At 47.8% G+C, this 27,636-nt stretch overlaps 1 protein-coding gene across 4 annotated transcripts in view; it reads right to left on the reverse strand.

Moving 5' to 3' along the window:
• Positions 1–10,804, reverse strand: part of scaf11 (SR-related CTD-associated factor 11) — a 69,604-nt gene extending 58,800 nt beyond the window's left edge. For 3 of the 4 annotated variants that reach the window (XM_086009394.1, XM_086009393.1, XM_086009392.1), the window contains exons 1-2: positions 10,572–10,803; positions 3,634–3,721 (exon numbers count right to left, since the gene is read on the reverse strand). In XM_086009394.1, coding sequence (XP_085865520.1) covers positions 3,634–3,648 — 15 coding nt within the window. In that variant the 5' untranslated portion in view covers positions 3,649–3,721; positions 10,572–10,803. Of the gene's footprint in view, positions 1–3,633; positions 3,722–10,571 lie in introns of all 4 variants that reach the window. The other variant, XM_086009395.1, reaches the window with a different exon arrangement.
• Positions 10,805–27,636: the final 16,832 nt, after the last annotated feature.

Genomic DNA, 27,636 nt, shown 5'->3' on the forward strand with positions numbered 1-27,636 from the left:
ACACAGTGGCTTGAAGGAATTAAGGAGGCCATTAGGAAACTTTTCTTTAAGTGATGTCAGAAAACCAGGGATGATTCAACATCAGCTGTGCGCGAATTCAGCTCCCTTAACACTGTCAAGCGCTGTATCCCAGTAAGGGTGCTGTAGTGGTTATGGTGCTGGACTAGCAAAACAGAGGTCTTTAGTTCCACCGTGGCAAGTCTGGATTCAGTAAAACTGATGGGCTAGCAACAGGAAAAATGATCAAAGCTGCTGGATTGCCATCAAAAATCCTAACTGCTTCACTCATGTCCTCCAGGGAAGGGAAGATGCCATGCCTAAGTATTTTGGCCTACACATGGCTCCAGTACTGCAATATATGGTCAACTCTTAATGCCTCTGAAATGGCCTAGCAAGCTGCTCTGTTGTAAAACAATGATAGATCAGATCGAACAGCAATAAGCCCCCACTAGACTCTGAAAATTCCTCCTCACTTAGCATTTGGACACAAGTTGAGAGAGCTGTCGCACAGGCTGGTCAAGAAACATAGCCGCCCTCACAAAATGAGAACTGTTGGCCAATATCCCAGAATCCTCAAAGCACCCTGGGTTATGTCACAACAACTTGCATTTATGTAGCGCCCTTAATGTAGTAAAACATTCTAAGGCACATATTTTGTCCTGTGCCGTCAGCAAAATAGATCTACCAGAGGTGGGGAGCACAGAGATTATACAGTCGGGTAGGAGTGGCCTTGGGACTCCTCAGCATTGGCTCCTGATCCCATGAAGTATCATGGCTTCAGGTTAAATAAAACCAAGGAAACCTCCTACTGATCACCCCGACCAACTGACAAATCTGTACGCCTCTATCCTGAACACCACTTGGAGGAGGCACAGAGGGAAACAAGGGCATAGACTATACTCTGGAGGGGGGTTTATCACCACAGACCAAGCTGAAGGACGTAGCTGCTAGACTGGACCCCTTTCGGATGGTGAAGGAACCAACACGAGGGTGTAACCCACTTGATATCCTCACCAACCTACATGTCTATCAACTATAGCATTGTAGGAGTAACCACCACTATTAACCACAGGCCGGGTACTCTGCGACGAGTGGCTTACCTCCTAAACCCCCAAAGCCTCCCCATCATCTACAAGGCTCAAATCACAAGTGTGACTGAATACATCCTACTCGCCTGGTTGGGTACAGGTGCAACAACACTTACGAAGCTTAACATTATCCAGACACAGAGCAGTCTGCTTAACCGGCACCCGTACAACTGGACTTAATATACACCCTTCCAGCACCAACGCACTGTGGCTGCAGTTTGTACCATCTACAGGATACACTGCAGCAACTCAGCAAGCTTACTTCGACAGCACCTTGAGACCTCTACCACCAAGAAGGATAAAAGCAGTAAGATCACAGGAATGCAATCACCCCCAAGTTCCGCTTCAACTTACACCCCATCCTGATTTGGACATAAACCACCGTACCTGCATTGTCACCGAAATTCTCCACCTAACACCAGGACTGCAGTGGTTCAAAGGAAGGCCGGCCAGTAACGTTCCCTTTAATTTAAGTTTGGCCCTGCGCGGCCTCTTAAAGGGGTTGCGCGGGCCGTTCAAAATACCACGCAGCACGGTCTTTGTATGGAAAAGCCGGCAAGCCGGCTGCGCGGGTTCCCTGGAGCGCAAAGTGACCGTGCAGCTCATAGGGAACAGTGCCGACCAGTAAATTCTCACGGCAACAAGGGATGGGCATCACGCACGTCCCAAGATCAAAAACGTCAGCATTCATTATGAAAAAACAAGTCATCAGAAATATACAAATCAAAAGCTAACCATAATTGTTCAGACTCGAGCTTTAAAAGTGCTCATGACAACAAGACCCATTCTTTAAATAACAGATCTCAACAAAGGACCAACCTTGAATAACCAAAAGTCCTTGATGGAAACAGGCAGCACACTGAAAATTCTGTCACTTACTGACACTAAGTGTCGGAGAACATTTTAAAACTCCTTTATGGCTATTTCAGCAACTGCCGTTTGTAAGGTCTGTACTTCAGCAAATATTTGTGTCCAACAAAAATGACATCGGGCCAAGAACACCAAGTCTTTGCATAAACTCTATTATACACCCATCAACTCTGTCTCTAGCCTGCAACAGCTCTGCAATAAAAGAACAAGACAAGTGACTACCCACTAGAGTACAGTGGAAGTGTGATTATTATTTAATATAATGGAGAGGACATCCCAAATTATTGTCCACTGCTTATTTCCCTGCCTAGCTCAGTCTTCTCCTACAGCACTCACCCAGACTCCCGCTGGCAAGGCGAGCTAACTACAACAGTTGATCAGCTGATTTTCCATTTCACAGCCTCCCCACATACCCACCTGCTCCACCAGAGACCCAAGAGAGTTGGCCAAAAGTACGAGCACGACCCCTAGCTACAAGATCAGTGTTAAGAGACAGAAGCTGTTACTCTCCAGCAATCTGTCAGCAGCCAATGTTCTGAAATAATAAAGATGGCAGACCAGAATACCACTAGACTCCCATTGTCTGCAAAAAAAAGTCTTAGATAATGGAGAATGCACAGATAACCAAGGTTCCTACATTACTTAATATGCGTTTTGCACTGTTAAATCAAAAAGTGAGAAACTACAGTACTGCAACCCTTCACTCTCAGTGTTAACATAAGAACATAAGAAATAGGAGCAGGAATAGGCCAATCGGCCCCTCGAGCCTGCTCCGCCATTCAATAAGATCATGGCTGATCTGATCCTAACCGCCAATCCACTATCACAGAACCATCTCCTGAATCTAACAGAATTAGACACACGAAATAGGAGCAGGATCAGGCTACACGGCCCCTGGGCCCGCTCCGCTACCCACAGGGCCATGACCGATCCGAACCTAGACTCATGTCCAAATTCCTGCCCGCTCCCCATAACCCTTAATTCCCCTTACTTCTAGGAAACTGTCTATTTCTGTTTTTAATTTATGTAATGATGTAGCTTCTACAGCTTTTTGGGGCAGCATATTCCATGGACCTACCACCCTCTGAGTGAAGTAGTTTCTCCTCATCTCAGTTCTGAAAGAGCAGCCCCTTATTCTAAGACTATGCCCCCTAGTTCTAGTTTCACCCATCATCGGGAACATCCTCCCCGCATCCACCCGATCCAACCCCTTCACAATCTTATATGTTTCAATAAGATCGCCTCTCATTCTTCTGAACTCCAATGAGTAGAGTCCCAATCTACTCAACCTCTCCTCATATGTCCATCCCCTCATCCCCGGGATTAACCGAGTGAACCTTCTTTGTACTGACTCGAGAGCAAGTATGTCTTTTCTTAAGTATGGACACCAAAACTGTATGCAGTATTCCCGGTGCGGTCTCACCAATACCTTGTACAACTGAAGCAATACCTCCCTATTTTTATATTCTATCCCCCTAGCAATGAAAGCCAACATTCCATTGGCCTTCTTAATCACTTGCTGCACCTGCATACTAACCTTTTGAGTTCCGTGCACCAGGACCCCTTTGTACTTCAGTTCCCAGAACAGCAATTGGTTACAAACATAATTAAAAATCAAAACATTTCTAAAAGTTGACACACATCACAATACATATAAAGCAAAGTATAAATTTACCTTCAAAATCTTCATCTTTATCTGGAACGGCTGTAGGGTCTGTTAATTTCCTGCCTCCCATTTTTTACACCCAGTTGATAATACAAAACTGTGAATGAAACAACATTTAAATATGTTCAAAGTTCAAGGCTTCATAAACATAATAGTTAATCCTCAACACAACAGCTTTCAGTTCTAGAGCCAGATAGAGAACATCTGCACAATACTGGGCTGTCTTAATAGCTAGAATGGCACATGCTTCACCTGTCCACCTGTGATTGGGAGTTCTGGGTCCCAATCAAGACAAACCATCAGGTAGTTTATCTGCCAGAGTGATTTTAGCAGAGTTGTGGAGCTGCTGCACCACCTCCCAACTAAAGGATGGTGAGCAAAGATAAAGTAGGGTAAAGAAAGATAAAATGAACACGGTAACAGTGGATGCAACATAACATTTAAGAGGAGGGCTGGTGTAGTATCCCACTTATCATACCGTCCCTTATGTTGCATGTCAGGCCTCTATATGTACAATTTACAAGGTATAAGCCGTTCTTCTTAGGAAAGACCAGATTTTCGCCAACAAGAGTTAATTGTTTTTAATTGACATTCTGTTGTGATTTCTCACAACTGCCAATTTGTTCAGGCTTGGGCTGATAAATGGCAGGTAACATTCGCGCCACACAAGTGCCAGGCACTGACTATCTCCAACAAGCGAGAGTCTAACTAACTACCACCCCTTGACATTCAACGTCATTACCATTGCAGAATCCCCCACCATCAACATCCTGGGAGTCATCATTGACCAGATAATTAACTGGACCAGCCACATAAATACTGTGGCAACAAGAGCAGGTCAGAGGCTGGGTATTCTGCGGCGAGTGCCTCACCTCCTGACTCCCCAAAGGCTTGCCACCATCTACAAGGTCCAAGTAAGGAGTGTGATGGAATACTCTCCACTTGCCTGGATGAGTGCAGCGCTAACAACATTCAAGAAGCTCGACACCATCCAGGACAAAGCCACCCGCTTGATTGGCACCCCATCCACCAGCTTAAACATTCACTCCCTCCACCACTGGCGCACCGTGGCTGCAGTGTGTACCATCTACAAGATGCACTGCAGCAACTCGCCAAGGCTTCTTCTGCAGCACCTCCCAAACCCACGACCTCTTCCACCTAGAAGGACAAGGGCAGCAGGCGCATGGGAACACCACCACCTTCAAGTCACACACCATCCTGACTTAGAAGTATATCGCCGATTCTTCATTGTCGCTGAGTCAAAATCCTGGAACTCCCTCCCTAACAGCACTGTGGGAGTACCTTCACCACACGGACTGCAGCGGTTCAAGAAGGCAGCTCACCACCACCTTCTCAAAGGCAATTAGGGATGGGCAATAAATGCTGGCCTTGCCAGCGACGCCCACATCCCATAAACTAATTTAAAAAAATTAAATACTACTGCTTTCAAAAACAAAAGGCTTTTAACTATTGAAATCCTTATTAATTCAAAAAAATACATAACAGGAGCTGGATTCCATTCAAGCAGTCTTGTAAATCTATCAGTTCTTCCAATAGTCTAAGCATATTTGTTGTCATGGAATGGTCACTGATGTACCCTAATGACATTAGATGTGAAACATTACCTTCTCCCCACCCCAGCCATAACTTTTCTCTGATAGAGTGGATCTGTTTTACAATATGATCGAACTCGCAACCAACTGTGTCAGGAAAACCAAACAAGTGCCCTGCCCCCTCATTTAAAGGAAGACACAAGGACCCCGGGAGAAAAGATCAATCTAATCGAATATAACAAGCAGTGCCTTGGGCACGGGCTCATTATGGCAAGTGGCAAAACTGAATTTGATAAATCAGTTTATTTCTGTGACACACAAAAAAAAACGATAAAAACTGCCAGACTGTGACAAAAACCCAGCTGGTTCACTACTGCCCTGTAGGAAGGCAAGCCTGCCACCCCAGAGAGCTTGGTCACACCTGCAGACAGAACAGAGGCGCTTGGCAATGTGCATTTGATCTCCCCAGTACACCAGATTAGAGGACGCAGCCTGTAAGCAAGCCACTGCTGTAGCTGGTTTTTCAAATCCCTCATGTTGCCCCAGCCCCCACTTTTATGGGTTATCGTTTATCTTTCAGTTCTGAAGAGACTATTCATAGAAGCTAACCTGTCCCTTTTTCTCTACAGGTGCCGACTGACCAACTGTGCATTTCCAGCATCTTGTGCTTTTGTTAAGAGATTCATTAAATATATTCAAGAAGGAGTTAGATATATTTCTTAAGGCTAAAGGGATCAAGGGATATGGGGAGAAGGCAGGGACAGGGTACTGAATTTGGATGATCAGCCATGATCTCATTGAATGGCGGAGCAGGCTCGAGGGGCCGAGTGGCCTACTCCTGCTCCTATCTGCTATGTTTCTATGAACTGCAATTCTGTTACCCAAATGTCTAAATGTGTCAGACTGTAAATCACTCTACTCCAACAAAAGCAGCAGAATATATGACAAAAATGTGTAGAATTACAATGTCTTCATTGACTAATGTGTTTATACATCTCGATTGTGTGCTCAAAATCAGCCATTCTGGAATGAATCTGTACTCTTAATATACAAAGATTGAGCTCCTTTAACATGTCACAGTATATTTAAACAACAGCCTGAAGGATGACATGGAGGGTATCCTTTTTTCTAACATGTACATTTAGTGCCAGATTTTTGCTCATTTCAACTGCAGCAAAACAGATCTTAAGTCATCTTTCCATTAGATCGGCGTCAAATCAGTCAATAATTAAATCATTCCAAATGTACTCTTGGTATTAAGTTTTCATTTAGTTCGGAAACATTTATACCCAAAGGGCAGGAAGGAGTTAAAGAGTAACGTTCCTGCTAAATTATTTTGGGGGTGCGTGGCCCCTTTAAGGGGTTGCACCGCCTATTCAAACGACTTTTTTTGCCATTAGAACGCTGTTGAGCGGCCTGCGTTGGGGGCTGCAGATTGCGGATGTGCAGCTAAGCGGGAACATTGGTTAAAAGATGTGTTTTATGTGCAAACAGTTAAAACCAAGTCTTGTTTCCTGCATGAAAAAACCTATTACCTTGATGTTAACCTTCAAGGTACCAATATCGCATATGGATAAACAACAGGAAGTGGCAGTACGGTGAAGTATAAATAAATGATGATGCTAGGACATCACAAGTTAGTGCATTTTTGTTAAAGTACAGCTACCAAGTTGTACATTTACTTTATACCGCCTTTAATTTTATCATCTTTTTGGGATACGTTTCTCACGGTCAGGACTATTCAAAGTAACAAACAAGTGAACGCGTCTCTTTTTTAGTCTGTTTTACATCGATTCCGCTACAAATGAAAACTTAAAAATACTGAACTGGAAAACTTCATTTAACGCTAATAGCATATTTTAAGACTCCACTTTTTTCATAACGAAAGTATTTTGTAAACAATTGTTCCAATACAGTTAAATATTTCAGGTGAGGAATGATTTGGGAAATTTTAACTGGAGCCACAACCAAAATAACAATTTGGCTTAAAATACGTAATACACCACCGCACTGGTGTGTCTGAATTCCAATGGGTTTCAACATTTCAATATATAATGTAGCCTAGCAATTAGAAATCAAAGAATTTTGCAGTAGAGACGGTCAACATTCAGCCCATCGTGTCTGTGACAGCTCTCTGAGCTTTCCACTTAGTCCCACTCCTCGGCCCTTTCTCCATACCCTTGTAATCTTTTTCTTTGTCAAACAGTTATCCCTTTTAAAAGCTAGTATGGATTCTACAAGTTTTATATACATACATACATACAATTGTAGGTTACGTCAACTGGTGGATACAGAAGTGTAAAAGTATTCAGCAGGAATGTGGAGCAACAAAAAAAGTCTCGATTATTGCAAGTTGGAATTCTCTCCACCAAAAAAGGAAAAGGCAATTATTCACAATCGCCCGGCAGATCAGTCCCCATCGCCCAGCTCATCGGGCCCATCTCCCAGCAGATCGGTCCCATCTCCCAGCAGATCGGGCCCATCTCCCAGCAGATCGGGCCCATCTCCCAGCAGATCGGGCCCATCTCCCAGCAGATCGGGCCCAATCTTCCAGATCGTCCCAATCTCCCAGCAGATCAGTCCCAATCTCCCAGATGAGTCCCAATCTCCCAGCAGATGAGTCCCAATCTCCCAGCAGATGAGTCCAATCTCCCAGATGAGTCCAATCTCCCAGCAGATGAGTCCAATCTCCCAGCAGATGAGTCCAATCTCCCAGCAGATGAGTCCAATCTCCCAGCAGATGAGTCCAATCTCCCAGCAGATGAGTCCAATCTCCCAGATGAGTCCAATCTCCCAGATGAGTCCAATCTCCCAGATGAGTCCAATCTCCCAGCAGATGAGTCCAATCTCCCAGCAGATGAGTCCAATCTCCCAGCAGATGAGTCCAATCTCCCAGCAGATGAGTCCAATCTCCCAGCAGATGAGTCCAATCTCCCAGCAGATGAGTCCAATCTCCCAGCAGATGAGTCCAATCTCCCAGCAGATGAGTCCAATCTCCCAGATGAGTCCAATCTCCCAGCAGATGAGTCCAATCTCCCAGCAGATGAGTCCAATCTCCCAGCAGATGAGTCCAATCTCCCAGCAGATGAGTCCAATCTCCCAGCAGATGAGTCCAATCTCCCAGCAGATGAGTCCAATCTCCCAGCAGATGAGTCCAATCTCCCAGATGAGTCCAATCTCCCAGATGAGTCCAATCTCCCAGCAGATGAGTCCAATCTCCCAGCAGATGAGTCCAATCTCCCAGCAGATGAGTCCAATCTCCCAGCAGATGAGTCCAATCTCCCAGCAGATGAGTCCAATCTCCCAGCAGATGAGTCCAATCTCCCAGCAGATGAGTCCAATCTCCCAGCAGATGAGTCCAATCTCCCAGCAGATGAGTCCAATCTCCCAGCAGATGAGTCCAATCTCCCAGCAGATGAGTCCAATCTCCCAGCAGATGAGTCCAATCTCCCAGCAGATGAGTCCAATCTCCCAGCAGATGAGTCCAATCTCCCAGCAGATGAGTCCAATCTCCCAGCAGATGAGTCCAATCTCCCAGCAGATGAGTCCAATCTCCCAGCAGATGAGTCCAATCTCCCAGCAGATGAGTCCAATCTCCCAGCAGATGAGTCCAATCTCCCAGATGAGTCCAATCTCCCAGATGAGTCCAATCTCCCAGATGAGTCCAATTACATAGGCTATACAGCACAGAAACAGGCCATTCAGCCCAACTAGTCAATGACCGCATTTATGCTCTACTTGAGCATCCTCCCGTCCTTCAGGAAGGATGTTCCCGATGGCGAGGGACTCCAGAACCAGGGGTCACAGTCTAAGGATAAGGGGTAAGCCATTTAGGACAGAGATGAGGAGGAATTTCTTCACCCAGAGTGGTGAACCTGTGGAATTCTCTACCACAGAAGGCCGTTGAGGTCAATTCATTAAATATATTCAAGAATGAGTTAGATATATTTAAGGCTAAAGGGATCAAGGGATATGGGGAGAAAGCAGGGACAGGGTACTGAATTTGGATGATCAGCCATGATCTCATTAAATGGCGGAACAGGCTCGAGGGGCCGAATGGCCTACTCCTGCTCCTAGCTTCTAATTTTCCTCATCTAAATCTATCAGTATAACCCTCTATTCGCTTATCTCGAGTTCCACATTCTCACCACTCTTTGGGTAAAGACATTTCTTCTGAATTCCTCATTGGATTTCTTGGTGACTATCTTATATTGATGGCCTCTAGTTATGCTCTTCCCCACAAGTGGAAACATTCTGTATCCACTCAAAATTTATCATAATTTTATAGACCTCTATTAGGTCACCCCCCAGCCGCCTTTTTTCAAGATCAGTCCCAATCTCCCAGCAGATCAGTCCCAATCTCCCAGGTCAGTCCAATCTCCCAGCAGATCAGTCCCAATCTCCCAGCAGATCAGTCCCAATCTCCCAGCAGATCAGTCCCAATCTCCCAGCAGATCAGTCCCAATCTCCCAGCAGATCAGTCCCAATCTCCCAGATCAGTCCCAATCTCCCAGGTCAGTCCAATCTCCCAGATCAGTCCCAATCTCCCAGCAGATCAGTCCCAATCTCCCAGCAGATCAGTCCCAATCTAGCAGATCAGTCCCAATCCCCCAGATCAGTCTCACAACAAATCAGCCGTTTCCCAGATCAGTCTGTTTCCAGATCAATCCTGTTTCCCAGATCAGTCCATTTCCCAGATCAGTCCCAATCCCCCAGATCAGTCTCACAACAAATCAGCCCTGTTTCCCAGATCAGTCTGTTTCCAGCAGATCAGTCCGTTTCCCAGCAGATCAGTCCAATCTCCCAGATCAGTCTCACAACAAATCAGCCGTTTCCCAGATCAGTCTGTTTCCAGCAGATCAGTCCCAATCTCCCAACAGATCAGTCCCAATCTCCCAGATCAGTCCCAATCTCCCAGATCAGTCTCACAACAAATCAGTCCTGTTGCCCCAGATCAGTCTGTTTCCAGCAGATCAATACTGTTTCCCAGCAGATCAGTCCCTATCCCCCAGATCAGCCCTGTTTCCCAGCAGATCAGATTAATCTCCCAGCAGATTATTCACTCTCAGTCTCCCGCCGCTCTGTGGAGCCGCTGCTCCCGGGGCCACAATCACTGGGCCGGTTCGGGCCCGAACCTCCCCGGGGACTCCACCGTCCGCCGTACTCGGAGCGTCGGGCCGGGCCTGTTGTTGTCCTCAGGCCGCCTCCACTCACCGGACAAAGGCCCGAGCTCGGCGGCACGGCCTGAAAATAAAGCCCCGCCTCAGAGTCCACAACTGGCGGCCCCAAAAAATCGCCGGGCTGCCAAACAACCCGAGGCCGAGGCGGCCGCTCACGCACTTTGTAAAGTCCCGGCCCGGGGCCTCGGCCTCTCCCGGCTCCGCTCTCACCCACCTGAGTCCGCACTCTCTCGGCTTCAAGCGCACTCCCCCCTCTGTCTCATGTGATCATCATCGACCCGCAACTGGTTCCGCCCGATTTTGGGTCCGTTCCCCGGCCCCCCCAGCGCCTGCTGAAGCCACTCGCTCACTGCGGAAGCGCCGGGCCCGAGCCTCACGGCCACATGTCGCTCTGGCTGGGGGAGGGGAGCCCGGGAGCGGCGGTTCCCCGGCCGGCCGCACGGCGGCGCAGTGTCCGCATGCAATCCCACGACCGGCCGCACGGCGGCGCAGTGTCCGCCTGCAATCCCGCGCACGGCGGCGCAGTGTCCGCATGCAATCCCGCGACCGGCCGCACGGCGGAGCAGTGTTCGCCTGCAATCCCGCAACTGGCCGCACAGCGGCGCAGGGTCCGCCTGCAATCCCGCGACCGGCCGCACGGCGGCGCAGGGTCCGCCTGCAATCCCGCGACCGGCCGCACGGCGGCGCAGTGTCCGCATGCAATCCCGCGACCGGCCGCACGGCGGAGCAGTGTTCGCCTGCAATCCCGCAACTGGCCGCACGGCGGCGCAGGGTCCGCCTGCAATCCCGCGACCGGCCGTACGGCGGCGCAGTGTCCGCCTGCAATCCCGCGACCGGCCGCACGGCGACGCAGTGACCGCATGCAATCCCGCGACCGGCCGCACGGCGGCGCAGTGTCCGCATGCAATCCCGCGACCGACCGCACGGCGGCGCTGTGTCTCCCTGCAATCCCGCGACCGGCCGCACGGCGGCGCAGTGCCCGCATGCAATCCCGCGACCGGCCGCACGGCGGAGCAGTGTTCGCCTGCAATCCCGCAACCGGCCGCACGGCAGCGCAGGGTCCGCATGCAATCCCGCGACCGACCGCACGGCGGCGCACTGTCCGCCTGCAATCTCGCGACCGGCCACACGGCGGCGCAGTGTCCGCCTGCAATCCCGCGACTGGCCGCACGACAGCGCTGTGGTCTGCCTGCAATTTCCGAACTGGTCACATGGCGGCGCTGTGCCAGCCTGTAATTCCCAGCTTTGGCCGCACGGCGGCGCTGTGTCAGCCTGCTATATCGGCAGGTTCTGCAGTGACATTTGGCGCACTCGCAATTCCACTATTCGCCAGATCCAGCGTCATGAAGCTTTGATTGTCAGTGAACACCATCTGCTGCAAACTAGATCACAGGAAACTGGAGCAGGACTGCAGCTGAATCATTAGAAAACCATAGGATCACTAAAATCACACCACAGGAGGCCATTCAGCCCATCTCTATTGTGTCAACTGGAGGTAACCAATCCTATTTCTCTTCCTATATATTCTTTTATATTCAGTATTAACTAGTTAGTCAGTTCTCTTTTGAATGATATAAAATGTCTGCCTCCAATGCGAAAGCATTCTTTGTTCTAATAATCCAATGAGAATAAAAATTAGGTTCCCTATTTGCTCTTTTAGTAAAAATCCTGAATCTATGGTCCCTTATTACTGATTCATCAATTGTGGAAACAGCTTTTCATTATTTACCCTGTCAAGCCTGTCATAATGTTGAAAACCTCTATTAAATCCCCTTTTAACCTTTGAAACCAGTGAAAATAGCCCCAATTTTTGAGCCACTTTCTTCATAACTGTAACTTCTCATCCATGTGATAAATGTTGGCCAGAACACTGGGGAGAACTCCCCTGCTCTTCCTCAAATAGTGCCATGGGATCTTTTATGTCCATCTGAGAGGGCAGATGGGACCTCGGTTTAACGTCTCATCTGAAAGACGGCACCTCCACCAGTGTAGCACTCCCTCAGCACTGCACTGGAGTGTCAGTTTAGATTTGTAATATCACTAATCAAACAGCACTAATCAAAATCTAGTGCACCTGTGCTGTACCATTTCCACAGATCTAATAGCCTTCCTATAATGGAAGGATAAATATAAAGAACAATTAATGTTTCTATAAATGTGATTCATTGTAATCATATAATCTTTATTATAAAATGGGCATTTATGTGACCAAATAATTAATTTGTTAAAATCATTTCTATGAAACTCAATTGTAAAGTAACAATAAGGTAAAGTAGTGCAATCAAACATCACAATTACAGTAATTGCTACCTTGCTGGATGACAGAGTAGTTTATTAATGGTGAAGTTCAGATGATTTAAACCACAACAATAGTAGTGAAGATCATCTGAAATTAAATAACCAGACTGTGAACTGATTCTGGTCAATTTGTACTGCTACAAATTAGCTGGCGTGGTAGAAAATGCAACATTTTTTGTTAGAACATAAGAACATAAAAAATAGGAGCAGGAGTCGGCCATTTGGCCCTTCGAGCCTGCTCCACCATTCAATAAGATCATCAAATCAAATCAACTTTTATTGTCATTGTTAGTGCACAAGTGCAGTACAACGAAATGTAGGCTTGCGGCTCCCGAGAGTGTACAATTTGGATTAGGACACTTAAACATTCAACATACATTTATACATTTGGCTTGCAGTATATTAGCATAAATATGACCATAATAAAGTGCATTGGCAGATGTGCAGGCTTTAGTGTTTATTTGTGGAGTTCAGTAGGATGACAGCCCTGGGAAAGAAGCTGTTCCTAAATCTGGTCGTACGGGTGCGAATGCATCTGTAGCGTCTTCCAGATGGTAGGAGGGCGAACAGACTGTGGCTGGGGTGGGTAGGGTCTTTGATGATGGACCGTGCCCTCCGTAGGCAGCGTTTCTGATATATATGTTCTATGGTCGGTAGCCGGGTGCCGGTAATGCATTGGGCAGTTTTGACTACCCGCTGCAGGGCTTTCCGGTCATGGGAGCTACAGCTGCCGTACCATACCGTGATACAGTTTGTCAGGATGCTCTCTATAGTGCAGCGGTAGAAGTTAGAGAGGATCAGGGGTGACAGATTACATCCCTTCAGCCTCCTCAAGAAATATAGGCGCTGCTGGGCCTTCTTCACCAGAGAGGAGGTGTTGAGGGACCCAGGAGAGGTCTTCCGTGATGTGGACTCCGAGGAACTTAAAGCTGGCCACCCTTTCCACCTCCGCCCCATTGATGTGGATGGGGGTGTGACTTCCGCCTTTGGACTTCCTGAAGTCCACGATTATTCCCTTTGTTTTCTTGGTGTTAAGGGCCAGGTTGTTGTCGGCGCACCACTTCACGAGATGCTGGACCTCCTCCCTGTAGGCTGACTCATCGTTGTTGATGATCTGGCCTACTACCGTGGTGTCATCTGCAAACTTGATGATGGTGTTGGAACCATTAACAGCCACACAGTCGTGGGTGAAGAGGGAGTAGAGGAGGGGGCTCAGCACACATCCTTGTGGGGCCCCCGTGTTCAGGGTCGGGGGGGGGGAGGTGTGGTTGCCTAATTTGACAGACTGGGGTCTGTTTGTTAGGAAGTCCAGGGTCCAGTTGCAGAGGGAAGTGTTCAGGCCAAGAGTTTGGAGTTTGGTGGCCAGCTTGTTGGGGACGATAGTGTTGAATGCTGAGCTGTAGTCTATAAACAACATTCTGATGTAGGTCTCCTTACCATCTAGGTGATTCAGTGCTGAGTGTAGAGCAGTAGTGATTGCATCCTCCGTTGATCTGTTTGCCCGATAGGCAAACTGGTGTTGGTCAAGGGAGGCAGGAACACTGGCTTTGATGTGGGCTAAGACCAGTCTCTCGAAACACTTCATTATGATGGGTGTGAGTGCGACAGGTCGATAGTCGTTCAGACACGTCACAGCCGCTTGTTTAGGCACAGGAATGATGGTGGCGGTCTTGAAGCATGTAGGGACTACTGCCTGGGCTAATGACAGGTTGAAGATGGCGGTGAAGACATCAGCCAGCTGATCAGCACATTCCTTGAGTACCCGTCCAGGGATGCTACCCGGTCCAGTAGCCTTTCGTGTGTTCACTCTGCGTAAAGCGCCCCTTACGTCGGAGGTCGACAGAGTGAGCACCTGGTCTTCCGGGGGTGGCAAGGCTTTGGTAGCCGGCTCCTTGTTGTCCCTGTCGAAGCGAGCGTAGAAGTTGTTAAGCTCCTCCGGAAGGGAGGCGTCGCTGACCGGGGGACTGGTGTTTTTGCCCTTGTAGTCAGTGATGGCCTGGATGCCTTGCCACATGCGCCGGGGGTCCGAGTTGTTGCGGAAGTGATCCTCTATCCGCAGTGTCTGTTTCCATTTGGCAGTCCTGATACCCTTTTTTAGGTTGGTCCTAGCTGCTCTGTAAGCCGCCGCGTCGCCAGATTTAAATGCTGCGTCCCGTGCTTTCAACAGTGAGCGGACCTCTCCGTTCATCCAGGGTTTCTGGTTGGGGTATGACCTGATATTTTTGTGGGTCATGACGACCTCGACGCAGCTGTTGATGTAGAATAGCACTGTGGATGCGTATTCCTCGATGTCATTGTGGGCAAACATGCCCCAATCAGTGCGTTCGAAGCAATCCTGAAGCTCCGATACTGCCCCCTCTGGCCATACTTTCGCTGCTCTCATTGATGTTCTCTCTCTTTTGATGAGCAGTTTGTATGCCGGGGCTAGAAACAGGGAGAGGTGGTCAGACTTCCCAAGGTGGGGGCAGGGAATGGCCTTGTAAGCGTCTACAATGCTCGTGTAGACTTGATCCAGTGTGTTCTCCCCTCTTGTGGGGCAGGAGACATTCTGGTGGATCTTCTACCTGAACTCCATCTTCCTGCACTATCCCCATATCCCTTGACTCCCTTAATATCCAAAAATCTATCGATCTCTGTCTTGAATATACTCAATGACTGAGCCTCCACAGCCCTCTGGGGTAGAGAATTCCAAAGATTCACCACCCTTTGAGTGAAGAAATTTCTCCTCATCTGAATCCTATATGGCCGACCCCATATTCTGAGACTGTGACCCCTGGTTCTAGACTCCCCAGCCAGGGGGAAACATCCTCCCTGCATCTACCCTGTCAAGCCCTGTAATAATTTTGTATGTTTCAATGAGATCACCTCTCATTCTTCTAAACTTTATGGAGTATAGGCCTAGGCCCTGAAATTGTGGTTGGCGGTGCAGCTAAAGAGTACGCCGCCGACCTCCGAATGATATCCGCACTTACCTGGTGCGAGACCCCAAATGAAAACTTGCTTTGAAATGCTCATAATGGCCCAGGGCGCACCGTTGTGCGTAAGCGAACCTGGGATCACGTGGGGCGGTGCTCCTTTCACTAGCCAATCAGAAAACAGAAATCCGATGCCTGACACCAATCAACTTGTAAATTAAATGGTGTGAATATTTATTTGACAAGTACAGTACTGGATTTTAAAAAGCACAGGGAACATTTTGTAGTAAGTGCAGTTATTTACATGAAGACTCTGCAAGATTAAAAACAAAATCTCATCCTCAAACCGAACCTTTACAGCTGCCTGGTAGGTTGATACACAGCACTTTTATGTGTTTATTTTAAATTATTTATACATTTTTATCATCCAGCCTACCCTTACATTGTGCAAACAGGCTCCTGTGCCTGTTTGCACCAACCATAACATTTTCCAGTGTAATTGTTGCACAGTTGGTGGGCAATTAGCCCAACTTCTTGCCAACAATGAGAATTTGACAGTTGCAGCAGATGATCTGTCTATTCGGATCCTGGCAGATTACAAGTTCAGGATTTAGCACATGCACAAGCTTGCAGTCAATTTCAAAGGCGGTATGACGGCGTACTCTGAGAGTAAGGAGACCAAAACTGTATACAGTACTCTGAGAGTACACTGTCATACCGACCACAAATTCTGCCTCCTAGTCTACTCAACCTTTCCTCATAGGACAATGCCTCCATCCCAGAATCAGTCTCGTGAACCTTGGTCGCACTCCCTCTAAGGCAAGTATGTCCTTCCTTGCGTAAGGAGACCAAAACTGTACACAGTACTCCCAATTGTGGTCTCACCAAGGCCCTATATAATTGCAGTAAGACTTCATCAGCTAGAAATTCATTATAGCCCAGGAATGGGCGGTATAATTAGAAAAGTTGAAGAATTAGCAGCAGGCGCTAATGATTTAGACTGCATGCAAAATTCATTCTCCTGCTCAAAGAAATGATTGGAGTGCTAATTCAAGTCTTTAAGCCCAAGGGGGGGGGAAATTTGGTTGGTTAGCGCCTCCCATTAGTACCTCTGGGGGGCAAGGAACTTAGCGCCCGAGCGCGGCAATTTTAGTGCCACTCGCAAAATTGACCAATCGTTTTGCGGCGGCGCTAAACACTACCAGCACGATCTCCTGTGTCTGCAGATCGTGATGTTAGTCGAGCGTGCAATGCCCTGGTAGCGCCCCGGACCGGATTTTGAGTCGCACCCCCTGCCTTAGTACCTGCCATAGAAACATAGAAGATAGGAGCAGGAGTAGGCCATTCGGCCCCTCTAGCCTGCTCCGCCATTCAATGCGATCATGGCTGATTATCTAAGTTCAGTACCCGGTCCCTGCTTTCTCCCCATACCCCTTGATCCCTTTAGCCTTAAGAAATATATCCAACTCCTTCTTGAATATATTTAATGAATTGGTCTCTACTGCCTTCTGTGGTAGAGAATTCCACAGGTTCACCACTCTCTGGGTGAAGAAATTCCTCCTCATTTCTGTCCTAAAAGACCTACCCCTTATCCTTAGACTGTGACCCCTGGTTCTGGATTCCCCGACCATTGGGAACATCCTCCCTGCATCTAGTCTGTCCAGTCCTGCCAGAATTTTATAAGTTTCAATGAGATCCCCTCTCATTCTTCTAAACTCCAGCGAGTACAAGCCCAATCATCCCAATCTCTCCTCATACGTCATTCCTGCCATCCCGGGTATCAGCCTGGTGAATCTTCGCTGAACTCCTTCCATGGCAAGAATCTCCTTCCTCAGATAAGGCAACCAAAACTGCACACAATACTCAAGATGTGGTCTCACCAAGGAACGACAGGTAGAGGGGAACGTTTTCAAGTCGGGAAGGAGCTGGGGGAGCGCTATTTAAAGGCGGGCGCTTCCTGCCTTTTCTTGTTGGCAAAATTTTTGGTTTTAACGTTGTCCTAAGGTGTTTTGGCCCTCAGCACCACTTTTGAGGTTCCTAAGCGCCGAGCTCTTTCCCTGGGCCTATCCATTAGTACTTCCAACACAATTGCTTTAGAGGTCTCTCCAGGCCGAGATTCAAGGCTGCAATGAGCAGGGTGTGGCTGGCCAAGCAAGATGGCCCCTCCCCTTTAAGAACTGGATGCCACCAGTCTGTCTGGCTTCCATGGTTACTGACATCGTCTGAGATTCGGTAGCGTTCTGAGGTAGCGCCTCGCTCCCTGACGTTTGCACCTTAAGAGAGGTGTGTAGCGCTTGATTTAGTACTCAAATCACCTCCAGGGGCGATAGAGGAGAATTTTGCAGTCGGAGGCGATAATTAGCGCCGGGCGCTAAACTTTGCTCCCGGCCAATATTGGCGCCCCAAAATGGGCGATACCGAATTTTTCCCCCTTGATAGTTAGGGGAGCAGACGGGCATTTCTGCAACTGCAGATGTGACTCCAGGATGGTACGTTGCCTCCCTGGTGCCAGGGTCAAGGGTGTCACCGAGCGGCTGCAGAACATTCTGAGGGGGGGAGGGTGAACAGCCAGAGGTCGTGGTCCATATTGGTACCAACGACATAGGTAGAAAGAGGGATGAGGTCCTGCAGGCAGATTTCAGGGAGTTAGGAAAAAGATTAAAAAGCAGGACCTCAAAGGTAGTAATCTCTGGATTACTCCTGGTGCCACGAGCTAGTGAGTATAGAAATAGGAGGACAGTGCAGATGAATGTGTGGCTGGAGAGATGGTGCAGGAGGGAGGGCTTTAGATTCCTGGGGCATTGGGGCCGGTTCTGGGGGAGGTGGGACCTGTACAGGCCGGACGGGTTGCACCTCAACAGGGCCGGAATCAATATCCTTGCGGGGAGGTTTGCTAGTGCTGTTGGGGAGGGTTTAAACTAATTTGGCAGGGAGATGGGCACCAGGATGTAACATTAGAAAGGGGAAATAAAGTGCTCAAAGGATTGGGAGAGGCAGAGAGCACTAAAGTAAAAAATAGTCAGGTATTAGGGGGTTCAAGCTAAGAGAGAATACAGGATGGTCTAAGATGGGTTTACAGTGTCTGTAAGTGAACGCACAAAGCGTAGTAAACAAGGTAAGTGAGCTACAGCCACATGGGAATATGATGTTGTGGCAATAACTGAGACCTGGCTCAAAAAAGAGCATGATTGGGTATTAAATATTCCTGGTTATAAAGTGTTCAGGAAAGATATGGAAGGAAAGATAGGAGGTGGTGTGGCAGTATTGGTCAAGGAGAATGTTACAGTGCTGGAGAGGGAGGATGTCCTGGAGGGGTTAAGGACAGAATCTATATGGCTAGAGTTAAGAAATAATAGAGGTGCCATTATGTTGTATCCGTGTGTTAATGGAGACACGGAATGCAGGAGTTGGTTTAACAGGTGTTTACTGAACAAAGTCTGGAGGTGAACTAAAAGATACAAGACACTATACAGGCTTATATACCCGAGTGGTCACTAGCGGTATTACAGTACACAGGGGCTCTTAAAGGTACATACACTACAATTCCTCCCCTTTTAGATAATTAGTACATAACATTTTAAGTAATCATTAATTAACATGTTTACAAGAACAATAATCTACACATTTGCTGCAGTTAATCAATTATAAGTCAGTCTCTCTGGAGGCTTCCTGACTCGGTCCGGATAATGCCTCGGTGGTGTAGTAGTTTTCGGTGGTGTAGTAGGTTCTTTTGGCAAGGTCGATTCGGCTTGAATGCCAGTGTCGGGTTCATCTGGTTCCAGTATCACCGGATCGGAGGTAGATACTATGGGTATCTCTGCTTCATCATTAGGCGTATAGAGTTGTGGTGTAGGTTGTCCCTTTTCGGATGGCTCTATGATCTGGTCAGCATGGCACCTTATTATGCTTTCTCCAATGTCCACGGTATACATCAGCGGTCCTAGTCGTGTGCAAATAGTTCCAGGCTGCCATTTCTCGGTACGGTAGTCCCGGGCCAAAACTTGTTGACCTATCTGGAAGGTTCTAGTTGGCCTTTCATTCATGCCTTGAAATTGCCAGTTCTCTACGTCCCTTCTGATGTTTGGCTTGATCAAATCCAGCCGGCATCTTAGTCTTCTATTGAAAAACATCATGGCGGGAGTTTGGTTTGTAACCACATGTGTTGCATTCCTGTACGCAAACAAGAAGTTATCTACCTTATGTTGTAGATTTATGTCTTCATTACCCATGGCCTTTATGGCCTTCTTGAAGGTCTGGACAAATCTTTCAGCTAATCCATTGGTGGCGGGATGGTATGGGGCGGACGTGTAGTGCTTAACCCCATTGTTTTTTAAGAACTTCCTGAATTCTTCGGACACAAATTGTGGTCCATTATCAGAACAGATCTGTTCAGGCAGCCCATTCCTGGCAAATATGGTCCTTAATACTGTGATGGTTTTTTCCGTGGTGGTGGAGGACACCTTTATTACCTCCGGCCACTTGGAGTGTGCATCAACCGCGATTAAGAACATTGAGTCCATAAATGGACCAGCAAAGTCGATGTGTACCCTTTGCCATGGAGATGAGGGCCACTCCCATGGATGTAGAGGGGCTTGTGGTGGGGCGTTTTGGACCTTCTGGCATCCTAGACAGCTCTTGGTCATTTCTTCGATGTCTCCATCGATACCTGGCCACCACACAAACGCTCTGGCTAGGTTCTTCATTTTCACTCCACCCAGATGCCCCTCGTGAAGCTCCTTTAGCACTTTATCCTGGAGTTTGGGTGGAATCACCACTCTGGATCCACACATCAAGGTTCCTCGGCACACTGACAACTGTTCTCTTCTTTGCGAGAATGCTGGCAACAGTGGTTCGCCATGTGCTGGCCATCCCTTCACCGTTAAATCGTAAACTCGTGAGAGAGTCGGGTCATTTCTCGTTTCCTTTTCAATGGTAGAATTTGTTACTGGTAGACATTCCACTATGGTTGAGTGGAACATCTCCACTGGGTCCACTGTAGGTGCCTCTTCTACCGTTGGCAACGGTAGGCGCGATAAACCGTCAGCATTCCCATGCTGTTTTGATCCTTTGTATTCTATGTCATATTGGTGTGCCCCTAGGAAAAGGGACCACCTCTGTAGCCTTTGCGCTGTCATAATGGGAACGCCCTTTTTAGGGTTGAATATGGAGACGAGGGGTTGATGGTCAGTCAACAAGGTAAATTTTTGTCCGTGTAGGTAATGGTTGAATTTCTTCACTCCCCATACCAGGCTGAGTGCTTCCCTGTCGATCTGGGCATAGTTACACTCAGCTGAGTTCAATGAGCGTGACGCAAAAGCTATCGGCCGCTCCGAGCCATCAGGGAATCTATGCGATAATACCGCTCCTACGCCATAAGGGGATGCATCGCACGCCAGTCTGATTGGCAGTGATGGGTTGTAATGAGCCAACACTTCCTTGGACGTGATCAAGCCTTTGCATTTATGGAAGGCACGTTTACAGTCTTCGCTCCATTTCCAAATTACTCCCGTTTGTAGCAGTGCGTTAAGAGGGTGCAGAACAGTTGACAAGTTCGGTAAAAATTTATGATAGTAATTTATTAATCCCAGGAACGACCTTAATTAGAGTCATAGAGTCATAGAGTCATAGAGTAATACAGCACGGATAGAGGCCCTTCGGCCCATCGTGTCCGCGCCGGCCATCAAGCCCTGTCTAATCTAATCCCATATTCCAGCATTTGGCCCGTAGCCTTGTATGCTATGGCATTTCAAGTGCACATCCAAATGCTTCTTAAATGTTGTGAGGGTTTCTGCCTCCACAACCCTTTCAGGCAGTGAGTTCCAGACTCCAACCACCCTCTGGGTGAAAAAGTTCTTTCTCAAATCCCCTCTAAACCTCCCACCCTTTACCTTGAATCTATGCCCCCTAGTTATTGACCCCTCTACTAAGGGAAAAAGCTCCTCAGCATCCATCCTATCTATGCCCCGCATAATCTTGTACACCTCAATCATGTCCCCCCTCAGCCTCCTCAGCTCCAAGGAAAACAAACCCAATCTGCCCAGTCTCTCTTCATAGCTGAAGCGCTCCAGCCCTGGTAACATCCTGGTGAACCTCCTCTGCACCCTCTCTAACGCGATCACATCCTTCCTGTAGTGTGGCGACCAGAACTGCACACAGTATTCCAGCTGTGGCCTAACCAGTGTTTTATACAGCTCCATCATAACCTCCTTGCTCTTATATTCAATGCCTCGGCTAATGAAGGCAAGTATCCCATATGCCTTTTTTACCACCTTATCCACCTGTTCCGCCGCCTTCAGGGATCTGTGTACTTGCACACCCAGATCCCTCTGACCCTCCGTCTTGCCTAGGGTCTTTCCATTCATTGTGTATTCCTTTGCCTTGTTAGTCCCCCCAAAGTGCATCACCTCGCACTTTTCCGGGTTAAATTCCATTTGCCACTGTTCCGCCCATCTGACCAACCCATCTATATCGTCCTGCAGACTGAGGCTACCCTCCTCGCTATTTACCACCCTACCAATTTTTGTATCATCCGCGAACTTACTGATCATACCCTTTACATTCATATCCAAGTCATTAATGTAGACCACAAACAGCAAGGGACCCAGCACCGATCCCTGTGGTACCCCACTGGCCACAGGCTTCCAGTCACAAAAACAACCTTCGACCATCACCCTCTGCCTTCTGCCACTAAGCCAGTTTTGTATCCAATGTGCCAAGGCACCCTGGATTCCATGGGCTCTTACCTTCTTGACCAGTCTCCTGTGCGGGACTTTATCGAAGGCCTTACTGAAATCCATGTATACCACATCCACTGCGTTACCCTCATCCACACACCTAGTCACCCCCTCAAAAAATTCAATCAAATTAGTCAGACATGATCTTCCCTTGACAAAGCCATGTTGACTATCCCTGATTAATCCTTGCCTCTCCAAGTGGAGACAAATTTTGTCCCTCAGGATTTTTTCCAATAATTTTCCTACCACTGATGTTAGGCTCACTGGCCTGTAGTTCCCCGGTTTTTCCCTACTACCCTTCTTGAATAATGGTACTACATTAGCGGTTCTCCAGTCCTCTGGCACATCCCCTGTGGCCAGAGAGGTCCTGAATATATGTGTTAGAGCCCCCGCAATCTCCTCCTTTGCCTCACACAGCAGCCTGGGATACATTTCATCCGGGCCTGGGGATTTATCCATTTTTAGGCCAGCTAAAACCGCCAATACCTCCTCCCTCTCGATGTTAATATGTTCGAGCATATCACAGTCCCCCCGCCCTATTTCTATGTCTACATCGTCCTTCTCCATAGTGAAAACAGATGCAAAAAATTCATTTAGAACCCCTCCTACATCTTCCGGCTCCACACACAGATTGCCACTTTTGTCCCTAATGGGCCCTATTTTTTCCCTAGTTATCCTCTTACCCTTAATATACTTGTAAAACATCTTCGGATTTTCCTTTATTTTGCTCGCCAGTGTTATTTCATGGCCCCTCCTTGATCTCCTAATTTCTTTTTTAAGTATCCCCCTGCACTTTTTGTACTCCTCTAGGGCTTCCTCCGTCTTTAGCCTTTTGTATCTACCAAAAGCCCTCCTTTTTTTCCTAATCCATTCTCGTATATCCCCTGACATCCAAGGTTCCCTGTGGTTTTTGGAACCACCCTTGACCTTTACGGGAACATGTTGCCATTGTATGATCTCAATCTCCCTTCTGAAAGCCTCCCATTGCTCCGATGCGGATTTTCCTACAAGTAGCTGATCCCAGTCCATTTTGGCCAGATCCTGCCTTATCCTATTAAAATCGGCCTTCCCCCAATTTAGAACCTTTATTTCCGGCCCATCCCTGTCCTTTTCCATGGCCACCTTAAATCTTACCATATTATGGTCACTATCACCAAAGTGCTCACCTACTAGCACTTTTTCCACTTGGCCGGCCACATTCCCTAGAATTAGGTCCAGTACCGCCCCCTCTCTTGTAGGACTTTCTACATGCTGGCTCAAAAAGCTCTCCTGGATGCACTTTAAGAATTCTACACCCTCTGAGCCTTTCACACTCTGACTATCCCAGTTAATATTGGGGAAGTTGAAATCCCCCATTATTATTACCCTATTATTTGCACATTTCTCTGAGATTTGCCTACATATCTGTTCCTCTATCTCCCCCTGACTGTTTGGAGGCCTATAGTACACTCCCAGCAAAGTGCTTGCCCCCTTTTTGTTTTTAAGCTCCACCCATATGGCCTCATTAGAGGACCCTGCTAATATATCATCCCTCCTTACTGCAGTAATTGACTCCTTAATTAATATTGCGACACCCCCTCCTCTTATACCTCCCCCTCTGTCTCGCCTGAAGATTCTGTACCCCGGAATATTGAGCTGCCAGTCTTGCCCTTCCCTCAACCATGTCTCCGTGATAGCAACAATATCATACTCCCATGTGTTTATCAACACCTTCAGTTCATCCACCTTATTTGCAAGACTCCTTGCATTAAAATAGATGCCATCCAGCCTTGCCCTTATATATTTGCCCTGTCTACCAAGCTGACTTGTTTTTTTCTCTATAATTGGCAGCACATCCCCCCCTATTTCGGCTCCCCTCTGTATCCCATCCCCCTGCCAAGTTAGTTTAAACCCCCCCCAACAGTGCTAGCAAACCTCCCCGCAAGGATATTTGTCCCGCTCTGGTTCAGGTGCAACCCGTCCGACTTGTACAAGTCCCACCTTTCCCAGAAGCAGGCCCAGTGATCCAGGAAAGTAAAACCCTCCCCCCTACACCAACTCTTTAGCCACGCATTCATCTGCTCTATCCTCCCATTCCTATACTTACTAGCACGTGGCACTGGGAGTAATCCAGAGATTACAACCTTTGAGGTCCTGCTCTTTAATCTGTTACCTAGCTCCCTAAATTCTTGATGCAGGACCTCATCCCTCTTTTTACCTATGTCGTTGGTACCAATGTGGACCACGACCATTGGCTGTTCACCCTCCCCCTCCAGAATGCCCTGCAGCCGCTCAGTGACATCCTTGACCCTGGCACCAGGGAGGCAACAAACCATCCTGGATTCACGTCTACGGCCACAGAAACGCCTATCTGTTCCCCTTACTATAGAATCCCCTACCACTATTGCTCTCCCACTCTTTTTCCCCCCTTCCTGGGCAGCAGGAGCACCCCCAGTGCCAGGAAGTTGGCTGCTGCTGCCTTCCCCTGGTGAGTCATCCCCCTCAACAGTATCCAAAGCGGTATACTTGTTTGAAAGGGGGATGCCCGCAGGGGTTCCCTGCACTACCTGCCTGCCTTTGTTGCTCCGCCTGATGGTCACCCCCTGTGCTGCCCTGCCCTGAGGCGTGAACAACTCGCTAAACGTGCTATCAATTGTGAGACATTTTCAGGTGCTGGGGCTTTTATGACCACTTCAATTTTTTCAGGTGACTTATGCAACCCTTCTTCGTTAATTATATGGCCACAATATGATATTTGTTTCTGGAAAAATTCGCACTTGGGGCGATTTGCTCGTAGGCCCCGTTCTCTCAGCCTAGTGAGCACCTGCTCCAAATTGGCAAGGTGCTCGTTGTCGTTTTCTCCTGTTACAAGGATGTCGTCTAGGTAGCATTGAGTCCCCGGAATCCCTTGCAGGACTTGCTCCATAGCTCTTTGCCAGATAGCCGGAGCTGATGCTACTCCGAAAACCAGTCGATTGTACTGGTACAGGCCTTTGTGTGTGTTTATCATGAGATACTTTTTAGAGGCCTCCTCAACCTCCATCTGTAGATATGCCTGTGCTGAGTCAATTTTGGTGAAACGTTTCCCTCCGGATAGTGAGGCGAAAATATCTTCTATCCTCGGAAGAGGATACTGTACTGTGTGAAGGACCGGGTTTACAGTCACCTTAAAGTCCCCACAAATGCGAACTTTTCTCTGTTCTTCAGATTTATCATTATTTAACGTTTTCTTCATGACCAGGACGATGGGTGTTGCCCACTCACTCCAATCTAACTTGGATAACACGCCTGCCTTTTCCAAATTCTCCAGCTCTGCCTCGACTGCTGGACGAATTGCGTATGGCACCGGCCTTGCCTTAAAAACTTGGGAATTGCCGCATCTTCCACTTTTATTGAGGCGGTGACGCCTTTCAAGGTTCCTAGTTCCTGTTGAAACACTTCTTTGGCGTTGGCCAAGATGTCTTTTAATCGTTCAGGTATGACGTCATCATCATTTTTTTTCTTACTGGTCACCGTCAGTGCCTGAATGGAGTGCCAGTCTAAACGTATCTTCCTGATCCATTCACGTCCCAACAGCGGTGGACCACCCTCTTGCGGAATGTATCAATATAACTTCTGTATTTCCTTGCCGTTGTATACAACAGGCACCCTTATTTTCCCTCTGGGGTATACTTTCTGCCCCGTATATGTCTTCAAGATAATGGATGTGTCTTTCAAAGGTATATGCGGAAATAGCCGCTCGTAATCCCATCGATTTATGACGGTCAGAGCTGATCCTGTATCTAGCTCCATTTTAACTGGGGACCCTGCTATCGTGAGGGTAACCCAAATGGTCTGGTAATCTTCTTTGGCAATTACATTATGTAATTTGAGACAGCTTAGTCTCTTGTTTCCGGAGTCGCTATCGCTCTTCTGGTCTTCGGAGCTACTGTCCGTCATCATTTGTACCTTTCTGTACTTTTCCTTATTGACTTTTTTTCTGTCAGTGGATTTTTTGTTTCCAGATCGGCATACACGTGCAATGTGTCCCATCTTTCCACATTGCCTGCATGCTTTGTCCTTGAACCAGCAGTCCCTCTGGTCATGGGTGGATCTGCCGCAGCGATGACATCTCTCGAAACCCCGTGTCATTTCATGGGTGCCGAAGTCCTGTGGCTTTTGCTGTATCTCTGCAGCTCCTCTTGCTGCTGCTTCATATGATACAGCCACACTGAAAGCCTTGTCCAGTGTCAAATCTTTCTCAGAAAGTAGCCTTTTCTGTGTTCCTTCACTTAAGAGACCGCAGACGAATTTGTCTCGTAGAGAATCTGCCAGTCCTGCCCCGAATTGGCAGCTTTCTTAATTTGGTGAGGTAATCAGCGTTACTTTCATTCTTGTGCTGATTCCTCCTGAAGAATTTGAATCGTTCTGCTATCAGCAGCGGTGTTGGGTTTAAGTGCTCCTGTAGGGTATCAACAATCTCCTTAAAATTCTTGTCCATCGGTTTGGCTGGAGTGATTAAGTTTCGTAACAGCCCGTATGTCCTTGCGCCCATCAGATTTAGAAGTACCGATGCCTTTTTATCATCCTCTACTTCATTCGCTGTGCAATATACCTCCACTCTTTCCACATATGTGGTCCAATCCTCTATATCATTATCGAAAGCAGTAATATTGCCAGTCTTAGGCATCCTGAAAATCAAAAATGGCGCCTCCCGCGCTTTCCTTTCTTCCCTGCCGAGAAAAAATGGCGCCTCCCGCGCTTTCCCGCCGCTGTCGCTGCTGACAACGCTGTTCTCCGCGGTTTTTATTTACACAGATATTTTTAATAGTTGGAGACTCGTTCCCGCCAGACTCTCTGGGACTTTTCCCTCCCTCTGCTTGGTCCGAACGCCAACCTGCTTTGCAGCGCCGGCCGTCTCCCGAGTGCTCCACCCTCCGTCTCTGTTTGCCTCTGCCTTCCGACTCGCTGCTCGGCCCCGCTGCAAAGCCACCCAATCGAGCCCCAGCCCGCCGCCCAGGAAGGATTAGTGCAGTATCAGCCCGGCTAGCTGGTGAAACCACAGTTTTTTTTTTTTCCCCGTTTTTTTTTTCCTTCGACCTTCGTCTGAGGAATCGATCTCCTTGAGGTGCTGCCGAATTGCAGGTAAGTCCGTTTCCAATTCGTCACCACTGTTGTATCCGTGTGTTAATGGAGACACGGAATGCAGGAGTTGGTTTAACAGGTGTTTACTGAACAAAGTCTGGAGGTGAACTAAAAGATACAAGACACTATACAGGCTTATATACCCGAGTGGTCACTAGCGGTATTACAGTACACAGGGGCTCTTAAAGGTACATACACTACACATTACACTACTGGGTGTATTCTATAG

Source organism: Somniosus microcephalus, chromosome 16 (genome assembly GCF_052327205.1).
Source record: "Somniosus microcephalus isolate GS21.2 chromosome 16, FLI_Smic_1.0, whole genome shotgun sequence".
Lineage (NCBI taxonomy): Eukaryota > Metazoa > Chordata > Chondrichthyes > Squaliformes > Somniosidae > Somniosus > Somniosus microcephalus.